This window comes from Oncorhynchus keta, unplaced genomic scaffold, assembly GCF_023373465.1.
Source record: "Oncorhynchus keta strain PuntledgeMale-10-30-2019 unplaced genomic scaffold, Oket_V2 Un_contig_1846_pilon_pilon, whole genome shotgun sequence".
NCBI lineage: Eukaryota > Metazoa > Chordata > Actinopteri > Salmoniformes > Salmonidae > Oncorhynchus > Oncorhynchus keta.
The window spans coordinates 244,682-261,386 of NW_026280936.1; the positions used below are offsets into that span (position 1 = coordinate 244,682).

Consider the following 16,705-nt stretch of genomic DNA (forward strand, 5'->3'; position numbering starts at 1 on the left):
GTCGGAGGGATTATTATATATTTTTTGTAGTTCTTAGGAAGGTGGAAGTGAAGTGAATTTCAGTGGAGTTTGTAGTTTAATATGCATGAAGGTGATGTCTGAAGACTGGATTTGGAGCCAGTTCCCTTTTGAGATGAAGAGGTTCTCAACCGTTTTCCTTCCCGGCTGCCCTCTCTCTCTCAGGTTTGTCCTGTAGTCCTTTATAATCCCACATCTGTTTCTCTCTCAGGTTTGTCCTGTAGTCCTTTATAATCCCACATCTGTTTCTCTCTCAGGTTTGTCCTGTAGTCCTTTATAATCCCACATCTGTCCAACATCAGCCTACTGTAGTCCCACGAGTTCTTCAGTTTGACATTTCGGTCTTCTTGGTACCGCAGTGGTGGACCAGCAGCTGTGTTCTAACCCACTTATTCAGTAATGAATAAATGACAAACTCAGTGGCGATTTTCCGAGAGAACCAGAGGTCAGGTTTTACCGTTCTTCTTTCAACAGTAACGCTGATGGTCTTGCTGTTTACCAAGAGACTCCCAAACCAATGTCTGGAACAGTATTCTTCAGTGTATTGGGAGGAATAGGGCCTTTATAGAATATTAAACTGGCTGTTAATTCAGTCTTTTAATATGCTCTCGTGTTTCCCCTCAAGCTAATACAAGGAACAGGACAGGAACAGGTTTAGCTTTTAGTCATAAAACAATACCAGAGCATTTTTAGATTGAAAGTTGAAACCGAAGACCCAGAAAAACAAACTCATTTAAGGACTCCCAAACAAACAGTCACACAAGACGATTGAGCTACGCCCAAAACACACAAATAAAGGAATCCCAAACATAGTCACACAAGACGATTGAGCTACGCCCAAAACACACAAATAAAGGAATCCCAAACATAGTCACACAAGACGATTGAGCTACGCCCAAAACACACAAATAAAGGAATCCCAAACAAATAGTCACACAAGACAAACGGTTGATCTACGCCCAAAACACACAAATTAAGGAAGGACAAACCAATATGTTAATCTACACCCAAAATGTATAGCCTAGTCACAAATGAGCTGCCCTTCCTGCTCCGTAGGTACCCGCCTGTCTCCACTAACAGAGCTTAACCCCACGGCCTCCCCTACAGGTCAAGTCTAAAACCTATTTTCTAGAACCCATGTGCCATGTTCTATCCTAAAGGGTTTAGACAGATGTCTAATTAACACCATCCTAAAGGGTTTAGACAGATGTCTAATTAACACCATCCTAAAGGGTTTAGACAGATGTCTAATTAACACCATCCTAAAGGGTTTAGACAGATGTCTAATTAACACCATCCTAAAGGGTTTAGACAGATGTCTAATTAACACCATCCTAAAGGGTTTAGACAGATGTTCAGTATATGAAGACCATCCCATAGGTTAGAAGCCCCAGTCGTGCTCTTCGGTCTTCAGTCACAGTGACTTACAGGTAAGTACCAGAATTAACTAGCCTTTAATCTGCCAAAAGTGAGAACAGCTGCAAGTTTCTGAAATCAGTTACTCTGTGTGTTTTAGTTCCAGGAGTACAGTTTGGTCAGTTGTGTCTTCTACATTTTCTTTTGTTTTAATGAATTGAACTGTTGTTTTGCCCAATGTCAGTTGGTTTGTTTGATTAGCATTTCTGAACAGAATGATGCATGTTGGAGAAACCAAAGTCACTCAGAAGTAAACAAACTCCATGCTTTGCGTTTGATTCCTTTTCCCCCCTCATACCTTCCACGTTGCTGCATCCTCAGTTATACCATGCATCTCGTTCTAGTACAGTACCCTATCCCCCCCCTCCCCCAACCCATCACCCCCCAATCCCAACCAATCATTTATGGTACATATTATTCATAGTACTCATGTTGGTATTTGTCATTATTTGTGTTGTTTGTATAGATATTAGGCAGTTAGCTGTACAAGCTGTCAAGGCCTCCATCAATCCCATACGGTTTATTTTAGAGGTGCCATGCTGGTGTTTTTAGGCTCTCTGTCTGGCACACTGGCAGTCACCTCAGCCAGCCATCACTCATCAGTGTCAGACACACTGAATCACAAGCCTTGTTACTGGAGCCGACTCAGCCATCTCCATAGTGTCAGTGAATTATAGCTCTCCTTCCTAAAGCTATGGAGCTTTACCATACACCACAAACCATACACCCGATGGCATATGTTAGACTGAGATTTCCAAGCTGTTCAAGCTTATCAAGAATTGTTTGCATTCAACATGGATTACACATGAATTCTACTGTGTGTGTGTGTGTGTGTGTGTGTGTGTGTGTGTGTGTGTGTGTGTGTGTGTGTGTGTGTGTGTGTGTGTGTGTGTGTGTGTGTGTGTGTGGTCTTTGGTAAGCTTGCATAAAAAGTTATTGGGCATGACAACCACAGCCACTTTAAATTCTGCAGTCATTCTACCATTGTTTGGTTTTATTTGACCATCAAGTGCCATTACTTTACAGTGAATCAATCTGCTGAATGATAGTGGTAGTGTTAAAATGATATTGCCATTGGTCCTAAATGACATATGACCTTGAAACAATGCCTAGCTGCTGCTATTTTTACATCTGAATAAGCAACAACACAGCTGTATATCAATAAACCCCAACCTGAAAAAGGCTTGTGGACTTCATACTTTGCAGTCCATTCTTACGTGTTGTGTTTTTCATACTGAAAGATGGGATTGATTGGTGCGTCTATGCAGTCTGCTCCACCTACTGTTGGGTTTTAAGATTATTTTATGTCTTCCTCTTTGTCAATTTATTTATTTGTGTGTTATCATCAAATGTTATTGGTTCCCAGTGTGATATAAATCACATCACTTATTTTTTAGTAAATCCCTTTTAACCGCTGTACTATGTTGACCTGTTAAACATCTCATTGGATGTAAACAACGAGTTCTACCAGCTATTATTCCTGGGCTGCAACAGAATTCAGTTCTGGAAGGTTCCATCAACAAAGCTGTGATTTACTTTGAGAATGAGTTCATAGCCCTTCATCTCTTCAAAGCCCTGTGCTGGGCCTTGCCTTTTAATAGTATCTTCTGCTATCTTATAGCCAGAGGCACAATAACCAGTAGGCTTCACTAGACTATAACCTGTAACCAGTAACCAGTAGACTTCACTAGACTATAACCTGTAACCAGTAGGCTTCACTAGACTATAACCAGTAACCAGTAGGCTTCACTAGACTATAACCAGTAACCAGTAGGCTTCACTAGACTGTAACCAGTAGGCTTCACTAGACTGTAACCAGTAGGCTTCACTAGACTGTAACCAGTAGGCTTCACTAGACTGTAACCAGTAGGCTTCACTAGACTGTAACCAGTAGGCTTCACTAGACTGTAACCAGTAGGCTTCACTAGACTGTAACCAGTAGGCTTCACTAGACTGTAACCAGTAGGCTTCACTAGACTATATAAACAGAATAATTGACTAGGCACAGATCAAATCTAAATGCAACATTGTAGAGCTACTGTGGATGAATAAGGAATAGCTTCCTCAACCCCCAAATCAACTGTTCCCTGACCACTCTTGGCGGAACATTGATTTCTTTTTAGACCATTGTGTAGAATCAGCAAGGTGAATGTGTCTGTGAATTATTGTACAGACAGAGCAGACTGCGCCTCTGGTACACTGGCATTGCCAAGTCCCCTGCCAGGCAGCTGGCTACCTAGCTATATTTAGTTTCCTGCAGCAGAGCAGTACATAGTCTGTGGCAGTGATTTTCCTTTCAGCCACACTATGATTTAGAACACTGGCTGTGTCTGAAATGGCACCCTATCCCCTATATAGGGCACTACGTCTGACCAGGAGCCTAGATCTATATAGGAAATAGGGTGCAATTTTGGACACGGATTGGTTTGAGGGTAGAATATCTTCTTAAATACCCTAGATAGTAGTGCAATACCATTACATTGAAAGGTTCTTATTCAGTTGGTGTTTTCATTTTGAACAAAGCCGCAAGAAATAGATTAGAGCTGCTTTAGTGTTTTATTTGAGTCATCCTAGCTTGTTAATTAACACTTTAGATGACCTAGAAATGGCTCTAGTACTCACATCTCTAATTTGAGATTATAGATTACTTTTCCTTTTAATCAGTATTACTTACCTCTTATCTAACCTCTTTCTGTTCACAATATGCTCTTGCCTCTTTCTAACCTTCATACTCCCGTCTTCTAATGCCACGTGTCTTTATTCCATAGTGTTTATCGTGTCCCGTGTTATCAGATCTTTAGATCTGTTTGTCACCTCTGTTCACCTGTGTTTAGTTCACCTGTGTTTAGCTCACCTGTGTTTAGCTCACCTGTGTTTAGCTCACCTGTGTTTAGCTCACCTGTGTTTAGTTCACCTGTGTTTAGCTCACCTGTGTTTAGCTCACCTGTGTTTAGTTCACCTGTGTTTAGTTCACCTGTGTTTAGCTCACCTGTGTTTAGCTCACCTGTGTTTAGTTCACCTGTGTTTAGTTCACCTGTGTTTAGCTCACCTGTGTTTAGCTCACCTGTGTTTAGTTCACCTGTGTTTAGCTCACCTGTGTTTAGTTCACCTGTGTTTAGTTCACCTGTGTTTAGCTCACCTGTGTTTAGCTCACCTGTGTTTAGCTCACCTGTGTTTAGCTCACCTGTGTTTAGCTCACCTGTGTTTAGCTCACCTGTGTTTAGTTCACCTGTGTTTAGCTCACCTGTGTTTAGCTCACCTGTGTTTAGCTCACCTGTGTTTAGCTCACCTGTGTTTAGCTCACCTGTGTTTAGTTCACCTGTGTTTAGCTCACCTGTGTTTAGCTCACCTGTGTTTAGCTCACCTGTGTTTAGCTCACCTGTGTTTAGCTCACCTGTGTTTAGCTCACCTGTGTTTAGCTCACCTGTGTTCCGTCCATTCTGTGGTTAATTGTCCTTCCCTCCTTCCTTCCGCCTGCAGCCTCTCTCACCACCTCCCCGCCACCGTGGCCGTAGCATGTCAGTTTGCGTCCCCTACTTTTCCTCCACCCCTCCTGCTCTGTCCTGCCTTCCCAACCGGCCCTCCACCCCTCCTCCGGTCCTCTCCGCCCCCCACTCCCCCTGCCGGGGGTCGGAAGACGGTGACACGTTTGCGGGCCGGCTCTCCAAGGCCCTGGAGAGTGTCCTGCCCCTGCATTCCACCCCGCCTCGCCCACGGCAACAACGCCGAGCCAGCCTCCCGGCGGTGTTTGTCAGCCCTGTATGTTAGAGCATCTCTGGCCACAGAGTGGTGTGAACCAGGGTGTAGTCTGGTGGAGCTGGGACCGGAGCTCAGTAGGGCTGTCTATGGGTATCTGAAACAAGGAGTGACAAGGGACAAAACAGTAGAGACATATAGAGAGACATAACAAATAGAAAACAGAAAATCTGATTATTGTGTGTTCATCTTTAATCCACTTTCAGATACCTGTGAGTGAACCCTGCTGTTCTTCGCTTCGGGCTTCTCGCCAGACGCCCTGTGCTCACATTAAATACAGACTGCCTGGCACTTCCCTTACTCTCCTAGTGAGACTGGTCAGACTGCTGCTACAGTACACTTCCCTTACTCTCCTAGTGAGCTGGTCAGACTGCTAGCTAAACTACACTTCCCTTCCCTCCTAGTGAGACTGGTCAGACTGCTAGCTACACTTCCCTTCCCTCCTTGTGAGACTGGTCAGACTGCTAGCTACACTACACTTCCCTTTCCTCCGAGTGAGCCTGGTCAGACTGCTAGCTACACTATACTTCCCTTCTAGTGAGACTGGTCAGAATGCTAGCTACACTACACTTCCCTTTCCTCCGAGTGAGCCTGGTCAGACTGCTAGCTACACTACACTTCCCTTCCCTCTTAGTGAGCCTGGTCAGACTGCTAGCTACACTATACTTCCCTTCTAGTGAGACTGGTCAGAATGCTAGCTACACTACACTTCTCTTCTCTCCTAGTGAGACTGGTCAGACTGCTAGCTACACCACACTTCCCTTCCCTCCTAGTGAGACTGGTCAGACTGCTAGCTACACTACACTTCCCTTCTAGTGAGACTGGTCAGACTGCTAGCTACACTTCCCTTCCCTCCTAGTGAGACTGGTCAGACTGCTAGCTAAACTACACTTCCCTTCTAGTGAGACTGGTCAGACTGCTAGCTAAACTACACTTCCCTTCTAGTGAGACTGGTCAGACTGCTAGCTACACTACACTTCCCTCCTAGTGAGACTGGTCAGACTGCTAGCTACACTACACTTCCCTTCCCTCCTAGTGAGACTGGTCAGACTGCTAGCTACACCACACTTCCCTTCCCTCCTAGTGAGACTGGTCAGACTGCTAGCCACACCACACTTCCCTTCCCTCCTAGTGAGACGGTCAGACTGCTAGCTACACTACACTTCCCTCCTAGTGAGACTGGTCAGACTGCTAGCTACACTACACTTCCCTCCTAGTGAGACTGGTCAGACTGCTAGCTACACTACACTTCCCTCCTAGTGAGACTGGTCAGACTGCTAGCTACACTACACTTCCCTCCTAGTGAGACTGGTCAGACTGCTAGCTACACTACACTTCCCTTCCCTCCTAGTGAGACTGGTCAGACTGCTAGCTACACTACACTTCCCTTCCCTCCTAGTGAGACTGGTCAGACTGCTAGCTACACTACACTTCCCTCCTAGTGAGACTGGTCAGACTGCTAGCTACACTACACTTCCCTTCCCTCCTAGTGAGACTGGTCAGACTGTTAGCTACAGTACACTTCCCTTCCCTCCTAGTGAGACTGGTCAGACTGCTAGCTACACTACACTTCCCTTCCCTCCTAGTGAGACTGGTCAGACTGCTAGCTACACTACACTTCCCTTCCCTCCTAGTGAGACTGGTCAGACTGTTAGCTACAGTACACTTCCATTCCCTCCTAGTGAGACTGGTCAGACTGCTAGCTACACTACACTTCCCTTCCCTCCTAGTGAGACTGGTCAGACTGCTAGCTACAGTACACTTCCCTTCCCTCCTAGTGAGACTGGTCAGACTGCTAGCTACAGTACACTTCCCCAATATGAACAACAACTCAAACAACACCTTAGTTTGTCATCTCAGCCCATTTTACTGGAGTCACAAGTCACAATATGAGATGTAGAGTAAACTATTGCGTACATTCAGTCAGATCTATGTACAGTGGTTGGTGTGGTCACCTGTTTTATCCAGGAATCCACTAAAGTCTTCATTAAGCAGCAGGTACAATTTCAATTAGCATGAACATCATTCACTGTCAGCTTCAAAGGTTTAAGCCCCCCAAAATACACATCATGTAATAGTTTTGTATATAAGGTGCAGTTTATAGTTAACCATTTAATGTCACAGTAGCAGCAGTCTGTTGATCTTAAAGGAAGCCGTCTTTGCCACATCTGCATTTAATTCCATACCTAGAAGCTATTACTGTCTGTACCTTCATCTTTTGGTTCTTCATGGGTTTCTTTGCTAGGTTCTTGACTTTCTTTATCCGTTGCAGGGATTAATGCATTAGCATAAATATATAGCACTGCTATCTCTCTTGTTCTCTTTTGATATACCTCTTCACCCTCTTCTCTCTTTCTATCTCTCTGAATACTACAGTATTTAACGGTGCTTCTCTCCCTCATGAAGATGATGCATCTATAATCTTATGTCACTTCAGCCGCAGTCTGTGACTCACCAGTACAGCAGTGGAGGAGGAGTCTGGGCCTCAGCAGGCCTTCCGGACCCCACGCCGCCTCTCTTTCTCCCCTCCATTCTGGAGCGCCCCATCTCCTTCTCACCGCCGCCTGCCTGCCCTCCCTCCAAGGCTTACAACGCCCAACGCCGCAAGAGCACGTCCATCTTGGAGGCCCATACGCGCCACTTCCAGCCTGCCTACCCCCGCTACGCCAGCAGCCTGCACCCCTACCACCCGGGGATGGAGGGGCTGGGCATGGGTGGAGGAGGAGGAGGAGTGGATGGGCACCTGGGAGTGGATCCCTCGTCCCTCTTCATGGTGCCCGGCTACGGTGCTCCGAGGCTGGGGTCAGTTGGAGAGCCCATGCACCAGCACCTCCAAGGTCAGTCCCTCCAGGACCCTCTGTACGGGTACAAGGACGTGAGGGCGGAGCAGCAGGAGGAGGTGGTGGAGGCTGTGCGGAGGCTGAGTCTGAACCAGGCAGCGTTGCTGGATCACTTTGAGGCCATGGCCTATGGGGGCTACCCCATGACTGCTCACCAGATCAACCAGATCAGCTTCCACCAGCAGATGCAGGCTGCGGCAGCCGCCAGCCTGGCCGTGTACGACCCTCCACAGCCGGCCTACGCCCAGACCTACCACCCCCACATGCAGAGTCACATGCGCCTCACCCACAGCCCCATCCCTCAGCTACCACCCATGAGCACCTTGGGCCCGCAGGCCTCGGGTTCTACCGATGGGTACCAGCTGCAGCACTCTGCCTCCTTCCCCCAGTCCGCTCCCCCAGTCATGGAGCCCCCCCCACAAGGCAGCGTGTTCGAGTTCCACGTCCAAAACATGGCTACTGCAGCGGCCGCCGCTGGGGCCGACTCTGGCGTGCTGGCCTCTAGACTGTACCGGGCTCGCCGCGGCTCCATGGACCTCAACCTGGAGGAACAGGGGGGACCAGGAGGACAGTCAGGGGGGTCTGGGACCTACAGCCGCCTGCAGCCAGTCACTGAGGAACTGTACAGCTACATCAGCCCTGAGATGCCTCTCCCTCCCGGGAGCCTGCTACTGCACCAGGGCCAGAAGGACTGCAGCCCGGAACCTTCCAGTGACTCCATGGCCTCCTCTGACTGTGGAGAGTTCCACTCTCCTCCGCCCCAGTTCGGGGCCTCCTCGGCTGCCCAGTCTATCCCACACACCTTCTACGGGGCGGAGGCCGGGGGGAGGGACGCCACTGCAGAGGGCCAGGGAGTGGGCCACCCCCCCAGCCAGCAGACCTTTCTGTTTGTGCCTCCCTCCGAGTCCTCAGGGCGTCAGTCCTCTCACGTCAACATACTACACACCACCTGGGCCCGACAGACGAACGTCCAACCCGACCTCTCGTATCATGAGTTTCCTCTGGCCATGCAGGGAAACCCTGGGCTGGTACTTAGACCATCACTTTCTTATTCGATAGCAACCCTCAGCCGTCTACCCTCCACACCAACCCTGTCTTTATCACTTACCTGATTCATTTTGTTTCGTGGTTGTGGTTTTAACCCTTTCCAGCCATGACTACTTACACTCAAAGGTCCTTTTTAGGAGGTGCTAGTCTTCAGGAAACAATTAGAAACCTGCTGTTTAAATCCCCTAGTTCTGTTGACGGTATGTTCTCTTATCACCTAGGGAATTATTTGTATCGGTCTCTTAGAGTAAGTAAGATTTTGTATGTATGTTCATATATGTAATTATATGGAAAAATGTGTGTTTGTATTGGTATACAGTGAGGTAGAACTGCATATTGTACATACGAATCCAAAGTCGAATTGGGCCTTATTTAATATTCCAAAATACACCAAATTGTCAAGACACTACTGTGTGGGAATGGGATCATTGTTGTGAGTAATAATCACAGACTTGTTGCCACATGGCTTTGAGGATTTGTATGATCCAACACACAAACATACAACAAACGGGGGGTTTAGACCGGTTTAACTGTTCACCTGAAGCTCACTTTATTTACATCATAAAAATGTTTCTTTAATTTAATTTGAACAGTTTGTACAGTAGCTCTGTCTAGTTGGCTGGAAATGGTTAAAACGGTATTTGTATCATTTATTATCTGTTGCCAAGGACACCAATCCCAGTAACAGTTCTATTGGAGGTGTTGCAGCACGTCATGTGCCATATAATCTGCTAGCGACCAATAGGAAGACTTTACACTCAGCTGGTATCCAAGATAAATACTTTACACTCAGGGGTCACAATTCATCCATTAACCCTTAGAATGCTGACATTATCAGTCATCCCGCAGCCTCATCTTTTGTTCTGAGCAGCGCTCTTCTTTCTCGCTTCTTTTTATGCTTTTATTTTGCTTCTTTTTTCATCTGTTCTTCTTCCTACGAAATGCTTTCCGCTCCTAAAGCCCCTCGTTTTCAGTGGTAATGTCCTGAGAACAGGGGATGGTAAGGTAGGTGGTCAGCCTGGTGCAACTATACTTGTGTGAGCTCACTCTCTAGTGAGTGGTTGAGCTGAGCTTGGGAACAAGTATACTTGTCTGCAGCCTTCTAAGGGTACTTCTTAGGGTTGGTTCAGAAGCTAAATGTAATCATTACATGGAATGTAAAGGGTTTCAATCAACCAGCAACAACAACAAAAATACAGGTTTTATTTGAGTTTTTTATAAATATATTTAAAGGACACAACCTGCTTCTTCTATGTGCTCTGTTGAGCAATAACATTCACTATGTAATGAATCATCTAGGAGCCCTACCACGTGCATGAAGCCTACTCACTCCCCCCAACTGACCCAGCAGTGGATTTTGTTACCTGTTATAGTTACCTGTGGATGTACATGCATACACAAAGAGTCTTGGAGATTCTCTGGAGAGTCAGAGAGGGGATACTTTGTGTATGTACAGTACAGTACAGTGTGCCAAAGCTCAGGCTAGAATACAGTAGTACAGTACAGTACAGTGTGCCAAAGCTCAGGCTAGAATACAGTAGTACAGTACAGTACAGTACAGTGTGCCAAAGCTCAGGCTAGAATACAGTAGTACAGTACAGTACAGTGAGCCAAAGCTCAGGCTAGAATACAGTAGTACAGTACAGTACAGTGTGCCAAAGCTCAGGCTAGAATACAGTAGTACAGTACAGTACAGTGTGCCAAAGCTCAGGCTAGAATACAGTAGTACAGTACAGTACAGTGAGCCAAAGCTCAGGCTAGAATACAGTAGTACAGTACAGTACAGTGTGCCAAAGCTCAGGCTAGAATACAGTAGTACAGTACAGTACAGTGAGCCAAAGCTCAGGCTAGAATACAGTAGTACAGTACAGTACAGTGAGCCAAAGCTCAGGCTAGAATACAGTAGTACAGTACAGTACAGTGAGCCAAAGCTCAGGCTAGAATACAGTAGTACAGTACAGTACAGTGAGCCAAAGCTCAGGCTAGAATACAGTAGTACAGAGTAGTACAGTACAGTAAAGTGAGCCAAAGCTCAGGCTAGAATACAGTAGTACAGTACAGTACAGTGAGCCAAAGCTCAGGCTAGAATACAGTAGTACAGTACAGTACAGTGAGCCAAAGCTCAGGCTAGAATACAGTAGTACAGTACAGTACAGTGAGCCAAAGCTCAGGCTAGAATACAGTAGTACAGTACAGTACAGTGAGCCAAAGCTCAGGCTAGAATACAGTAGTACTGTACAGTAAAGTGAGCCAAAGCTCAGGCTAGAATACAGTAGTACAGTACAGTACAGTGAGCCAAAGCTCAGGCTAGAATACAGTAGTACAGAGTAGTACAGTACAGTAAAGTGAGCCAAAGCTCAGGCTAGAATACAGTAGTGCTGTACAGTACAGTGTTCCAAAGCTCAGGCTAGAATACAGTAGTACTGTACAGTAGTGTGCCAAAGCTCAGGCTAGAATACAGTAGTACTGTACAGTACAGTGAGCCAAAGCACAGGCTAGAATACAGTAGTACTGTACAGTACAGTGAGCCAAAGCTCAGGCTAGAATACAGTAGTACTGTACAGTGAGCCAAAGCTCAGGCTAGAATACAGTAGTACTGTACAGTACAGTGAGCCAAAGCTCAGGCTAGAATACAGTAGTACTGTACAGTAAAGTGAGCCAAAGCTCAGGCTAGAATACAGTAGTACTGTACAGTACAGTGAGCCAAAGCTCAGGCTAGAATACAGTAGTACTGTACAGTACAGTGAGCCAAAGCTCAGGCTAGAATACAGTAGTAGTGTACAGTACAGTGAGCCAAAGCTCAGGCTAGAATACAGTAGTAGTGTACAGTACAGTGAGCCAAAGCTCAGGCTAGAATACAGTGGTACTGTACAGTACAGTGAGCCAAAGCTCAGGCTAGAATACAGTAGTACTGTACAGTACAGTAAAGTGAGCCAAAGCTCAGGCTAGAATACAGTAGTACTGTACAGTAGTGTGCCAAAGCTCAGGCTAGAATACAGTAGTACTGTACAGTAGTGTGCCAAAGCTCAGGCTAGAATACAGTAGTACTATGCAGTATATCCAAAAGTCACAAATGGATCCTAATTCACTTTTTGTTTTCTCTCTTGTGTCCATATTTCTATCTCCCTCCATATTGTGTCTCCATCTCTTCATCTATCTCTCTATCCTATTGAAGCAGGTGCAGCAGATCCCAACCTCCCAGTCCAACACTGGACACCCTCCTGCCCCCAACTCCCAGCCAGTCCCCAACGCCCACCAACAGGTAAGGCCCCCTTTCTCCACAGGCCTCTATGAGGACGTCCTAATTCCTTACCAAAGGGGAACAATGAGACATTGCCAGTGTGGATAAGGGCCAACTTGTACACATCCTCCACACCAATCCTCAACCTCTCCTGTTGTGTTCAGAGTACAGGTGCATCGTCATGGCAGCCAGACGGTGTTTTTGTTTTGATTGGTCTGTCTGTTTTTAATCTTGAGTACAGTATTCTCTCCTGTGTGGTGTGAAAGCTGTGGCGTGGCCCCTGTGGTGCCTCTCTCTCTCTCACACACTGTGTTGTCTGTCTCTTTTAGCATGGAGGTTACTACGTCACAGCGCTCCCTCCGCAGGTAGACAAAACAACGTTGATATGAGCACCTCTCACACTGTCTGCTTTATCTCTTGAGTCTCCTGGCTTTTCCCTTTTCTCCAATACAACATTTAATGTCCTGCTGACTCAGGAACAAACAGAACTGTAAGTGAAATGGCTGTGATGTATATTTGTCTACAGTGGAACAGAGGTGAAAGTAGATGTCATGTCTTCCTGGTACAGAGGCCTCCTGTGTGTGTGGGCACCCACTGGTTTATTATGGGCCTAATCATAGATGGACATATAGCATCTCTATGGGACTAATCATAGATGGACATATAGCATCTCTATGGGCCTAATCATAGATGGACATATAGCATCTCTATGGGCCTCATCATAGATGGACATATAGCATCTCTATGGGCCTCATCATAGATGGACATATAGCATCTCTATGGGCCTAATCATAGATGGACATATAGCATCTCTATGGGCCTAATCATAGATGGACATATAGCATCTCTATGGGACTAATCATAGATGGACATATAGCATCTCTATGGGCCTAATCATAGATGGACATATAGCATCTCTATGGGCCTCATCATAGATGGACATATAGCATCTCTATGGGACTAATCATAGATGGACATATAGCATCTCTATGGGACTAATCGTAGAAGGACATATAGCATCTCTATGGGCCTAATCATAGATGGACATATAGCATCTCTATGGGCCTAATCATAGATGGACATATAGCATCTCTATGGGACTAATCATAGATGGACATATAGCATCTCTATGGGACTAATCGTAGAAGGACATATAGCATCTCTATGGGCCTAATCATAGATGGACATATAGCATCTCTATGGGCCTAATCATAGATGGACATATAGCATCTCTATGGGACTAATCGTAGAAGGACATATAGCATCTCTATGGGCCTCATCACAGAAGGACATATAGCATCTCTATAGGCTATGTTACTCAGGGGGGGGGGGAATAGTTAGACCTTATTTAAATAATTTCATCTTATAATTTCCCGACATTTGGTAGGCTATTTGTTAGTCAACTTGTGTCTGTAATTAGATACATGCAGCTTCTCCTCGATCATTACTTGATGCTCATCCAGAATATTAAATAAAGCCACGCTCACCAAATATTTTGTTTCAGGAAGAGAACTGATGCTCAGGGAACTGTTGTTCAAAGCATCCTCTTCCTGAAACAAAATTAACATTTGGTCTGAAATTTTACTCAGAGGAACACTTAGTTCTACATTCCGTGTCCATACTTTAGTTGCTATTCTAACTATCAGGCTACTCCATTCTAAGATCATTCCAGCATCCATACCTGTTTGATAAAAGCAGAGACTTACCGGACACTGAACAGTGTTATGAATGACATTCAGTGATTGTCATAATTCGGCCAACAAAAGTCTTGTAACCTGAATTTGATGCGTACTCTGCTGTCCACCCGCGTCACGGTCTCAGCCAATCATCTCTGCCTTATTAAAATGTTCTCCTCCAACCACTCTACATTTTGGAGTCTCTTGGCTAATTTTTTATGTGACTGATATTTAAAAAAAAATTTTTTAATTTTACCTTTATTTAACCAGGCAAGTCAGTTAAGAACATATTCTTATTTTCAATGACGGCCTGGGAACAGTGGGTTAACTGCCTGTTCAGGGGCAGAACGACTTGTACCTTGTCAGCTCGGGGGTTTGAACTCGCAACCTTCCGGTTACTAGTCCAACGCTCTAACCACTAGGCTACGCTGCCGCCCCTAAGAAAACTGTAGGCTTATTACACAATGTTTTTTAACTATTGTGATAGACTCTCGTTTTAACGGTACGCCGTACCCCCCCGCTTTCTTTTGCCGGTTCTCTGTACTGGACCGTTCCGTCTTCACCCTTGCCTATAGAATATGTTAATAAGATGGCCTGTAGGTTAAGCCTGTTTGTCCTTGCTTTTCATCAAGTCACAAGGTAAGTTGGCCGCCAGAGAAATGTTTTTGCAATCGATGGGTAATGTTTGGCCCCAAGGCAAATTGTATCATCAAATTAGCATAACTCGATTTTATTGATAGGTTCAACTGTTTAATTACAGTGAGATAATGGGGGTGTTTTTTGCTTTGAAACTCTACTGATATGTGTCAAGTATGCATATGGTCTTAAAGAGACAGCTCACTCAGTTTGCAGATATTTTTTACTTTAAATGATTGTGCTTATCTTTTCCATCTGTGGGATTGAGGCTGGTGTCGGGCATAGACTCATCTCAACAGACTTTTGAGGTCAAAAACATCTGACAAACTTAGTTAACTGTCCCTTTTTAACTTTGCCATGTAGGTCTAGTCATGAGTTGACTCTCTCTCTCTCTCTCCCTCTCTCCTCCAGACCCCCCTGCAGGCCTCTCTCCCCCCCACCTCCCAGCCCATGGTCTCTCAGCCCCAGCAGCAGCAGGCAGGCAGCACCGTGGTACAGAGCCCCTCTCAGACCCAGCTACCCCCTGGAACACAGCCCACACAGGTAAGGGACCAACACATACATACACACAGAGTGCACATGCAAACACTGACACTTAACCACACTCTGTGCACACATTTCATAACACACACACACACACACACACACCTTAATCAAGTTAGAGTGAGGGTCCCCAAAACCAAACAGGTAACGGACTCATTCATTCATATTCCGTCAGATACTGTATGCATTCATACAGACACATTTTACACAAGCCCACATATAAACTCAGCAAAAAAAGAAACGTCCCTTTTTCAGGACCCTGTCTTTCAAAGATTATTTGTAAAAATCCAAATAACTTCACAGATCTTCATTGTAAAGGGTTTAAAGGGCACTGTTTCCCATGCTGGTTCAATGAACCTACAGGCGGTAGGCAGTTAATGAACCTACAGACGGTAAAAGCCTACAGACGGTAAAAGCCTACAGACGGTAAAAGCCTACAGGCGGTAGGCAGTTAATGAACCTACAGACGGTAAAAGCCTACAGACGGTAAAAGCCTACAGACGGTAAAAGCCTACAGGCGGTAGGCAGTTAATGAACCTACAGACGGTAAAAGCCTACAGACGGTAGGCAGTTAATGAACCTACAGACGCTAAAAGCCTACAGGCGGTAGGCAGTTAATGAACCTACAGACGGTAAAAGCCTACAGGCGGTAGGCAGTTAATGAACCTACAGACGGTAAAAGCCTACAGGCGGTAGGCAGTTAATGAACCTACAGACGGTAGGCAGTTAATGAACCTACAGACGGTAAAAGCCTACAGGCGGTAGGCAGTTAGTGAACCTACAGACGGTAAAAGCCTACAGACGGTAGGCAGTTAATGAACCTACAGACGGTAGGCAGTTAATGAACCTACAGACGGTAGGCAGTTAATGAACCTACAGACGGTAAGTTGAGTTTAGCACAGCCCCCTGAGCCAGTGTGTTTACCTAATCCCATGGATGTGTCCACTGAAGGCCAGTGTGTTTACCTAAACCCATGGATGGGCCCACTGAAGGCCAGTGTGTTTACCTAAACCCATGGATGGGCCCACTGAAGGCCTGCCAGAGTTGGTCTGAACCAAGTCAGTAACAGAAAACCAAACCTCAATTAATTATTCAGTAATCGATAGAAAACCTTCAGGGCCATTGGTTACGCGATTAGGAGTTTACTTTTCTCAGTCATAGGCATATGAATAGAGGTATTAGTTATAGTGAAGTTTTACTGCATTGTGGGTACAAACATGAACTTCCATCGCCTTCAAAGTCTAACAACTTTGCCAAAATAAACCAAACACTCACAAAAGCCAATGTCAAAATAAACCAAACCCTTATGAAACCAATTCAGTACTACAACGTTGTTGACTAACTCGTGTCCATTGTGGTAAGTATTACACAACCATCTCTTTTAAATAATACTGATATTCTCTTTCTATGGAGTTTAATCTGTTCTCTCTTGTTAACACATTTTAACATTCACATTTCTTACTTCAGTTTTCCATCCTTTCGTTCTGTTTTTATTCCTTTGACTTTCTCACTCTTTCATCCACTCACTACAC

General features: G+C 45.4%; 1 protein-coding gene and 1 long non-coding RNA gene across 5 annotated transcripts in view; one reads left to right on the top strand and one right to left on the bottom strand.

The window, feature by feature from the left end:
- LOC118379174 (serine/threonine-protein kinase WNK1-like) overlaps positions 1-16,705 on the top strand; it is a 196,429-nt gene that overhangs the window by 140,852 nt on the left and 38,872 nt on the right. The window contains 4 exon segments of the mRNA XM_052503933.1: positions 7,628-9,058; positions 12,253-12,339; positions 12,648-12,683; positions 15,042-15,173. Of these exon segments, the coding sequence (XP_052359893.1) occupies positions 7,628-9,058; positions 12,253-12,339; positions 12,648-12,683; positions 15,042-15,173 (1,686 nt within the window).
- LOC127920130 (uncharacterized) lies at positions 24-7,621 on the bottom strand. Of its 4 annotated transcripts, none has more exons than XR_008105177.1 (3): positions 4,754-7,621; positions 4,619-4,708; positions 24-4,513 (listed from the first exon to the last, which is right to left on the bottom strand). It is a non-coding gene; the product is annotated as an uncharacterized LOC127920130 (long non-coding RNA). The 4 variants fall into 4 exon arrangements; XR_008105175.1 differs by having other exon boundaries at positions 24-4,393; positions 4,619-4,723; XR_008105176.1 differs by having other exon boundaries at positions 24-4,453; positions 4,619-4,723.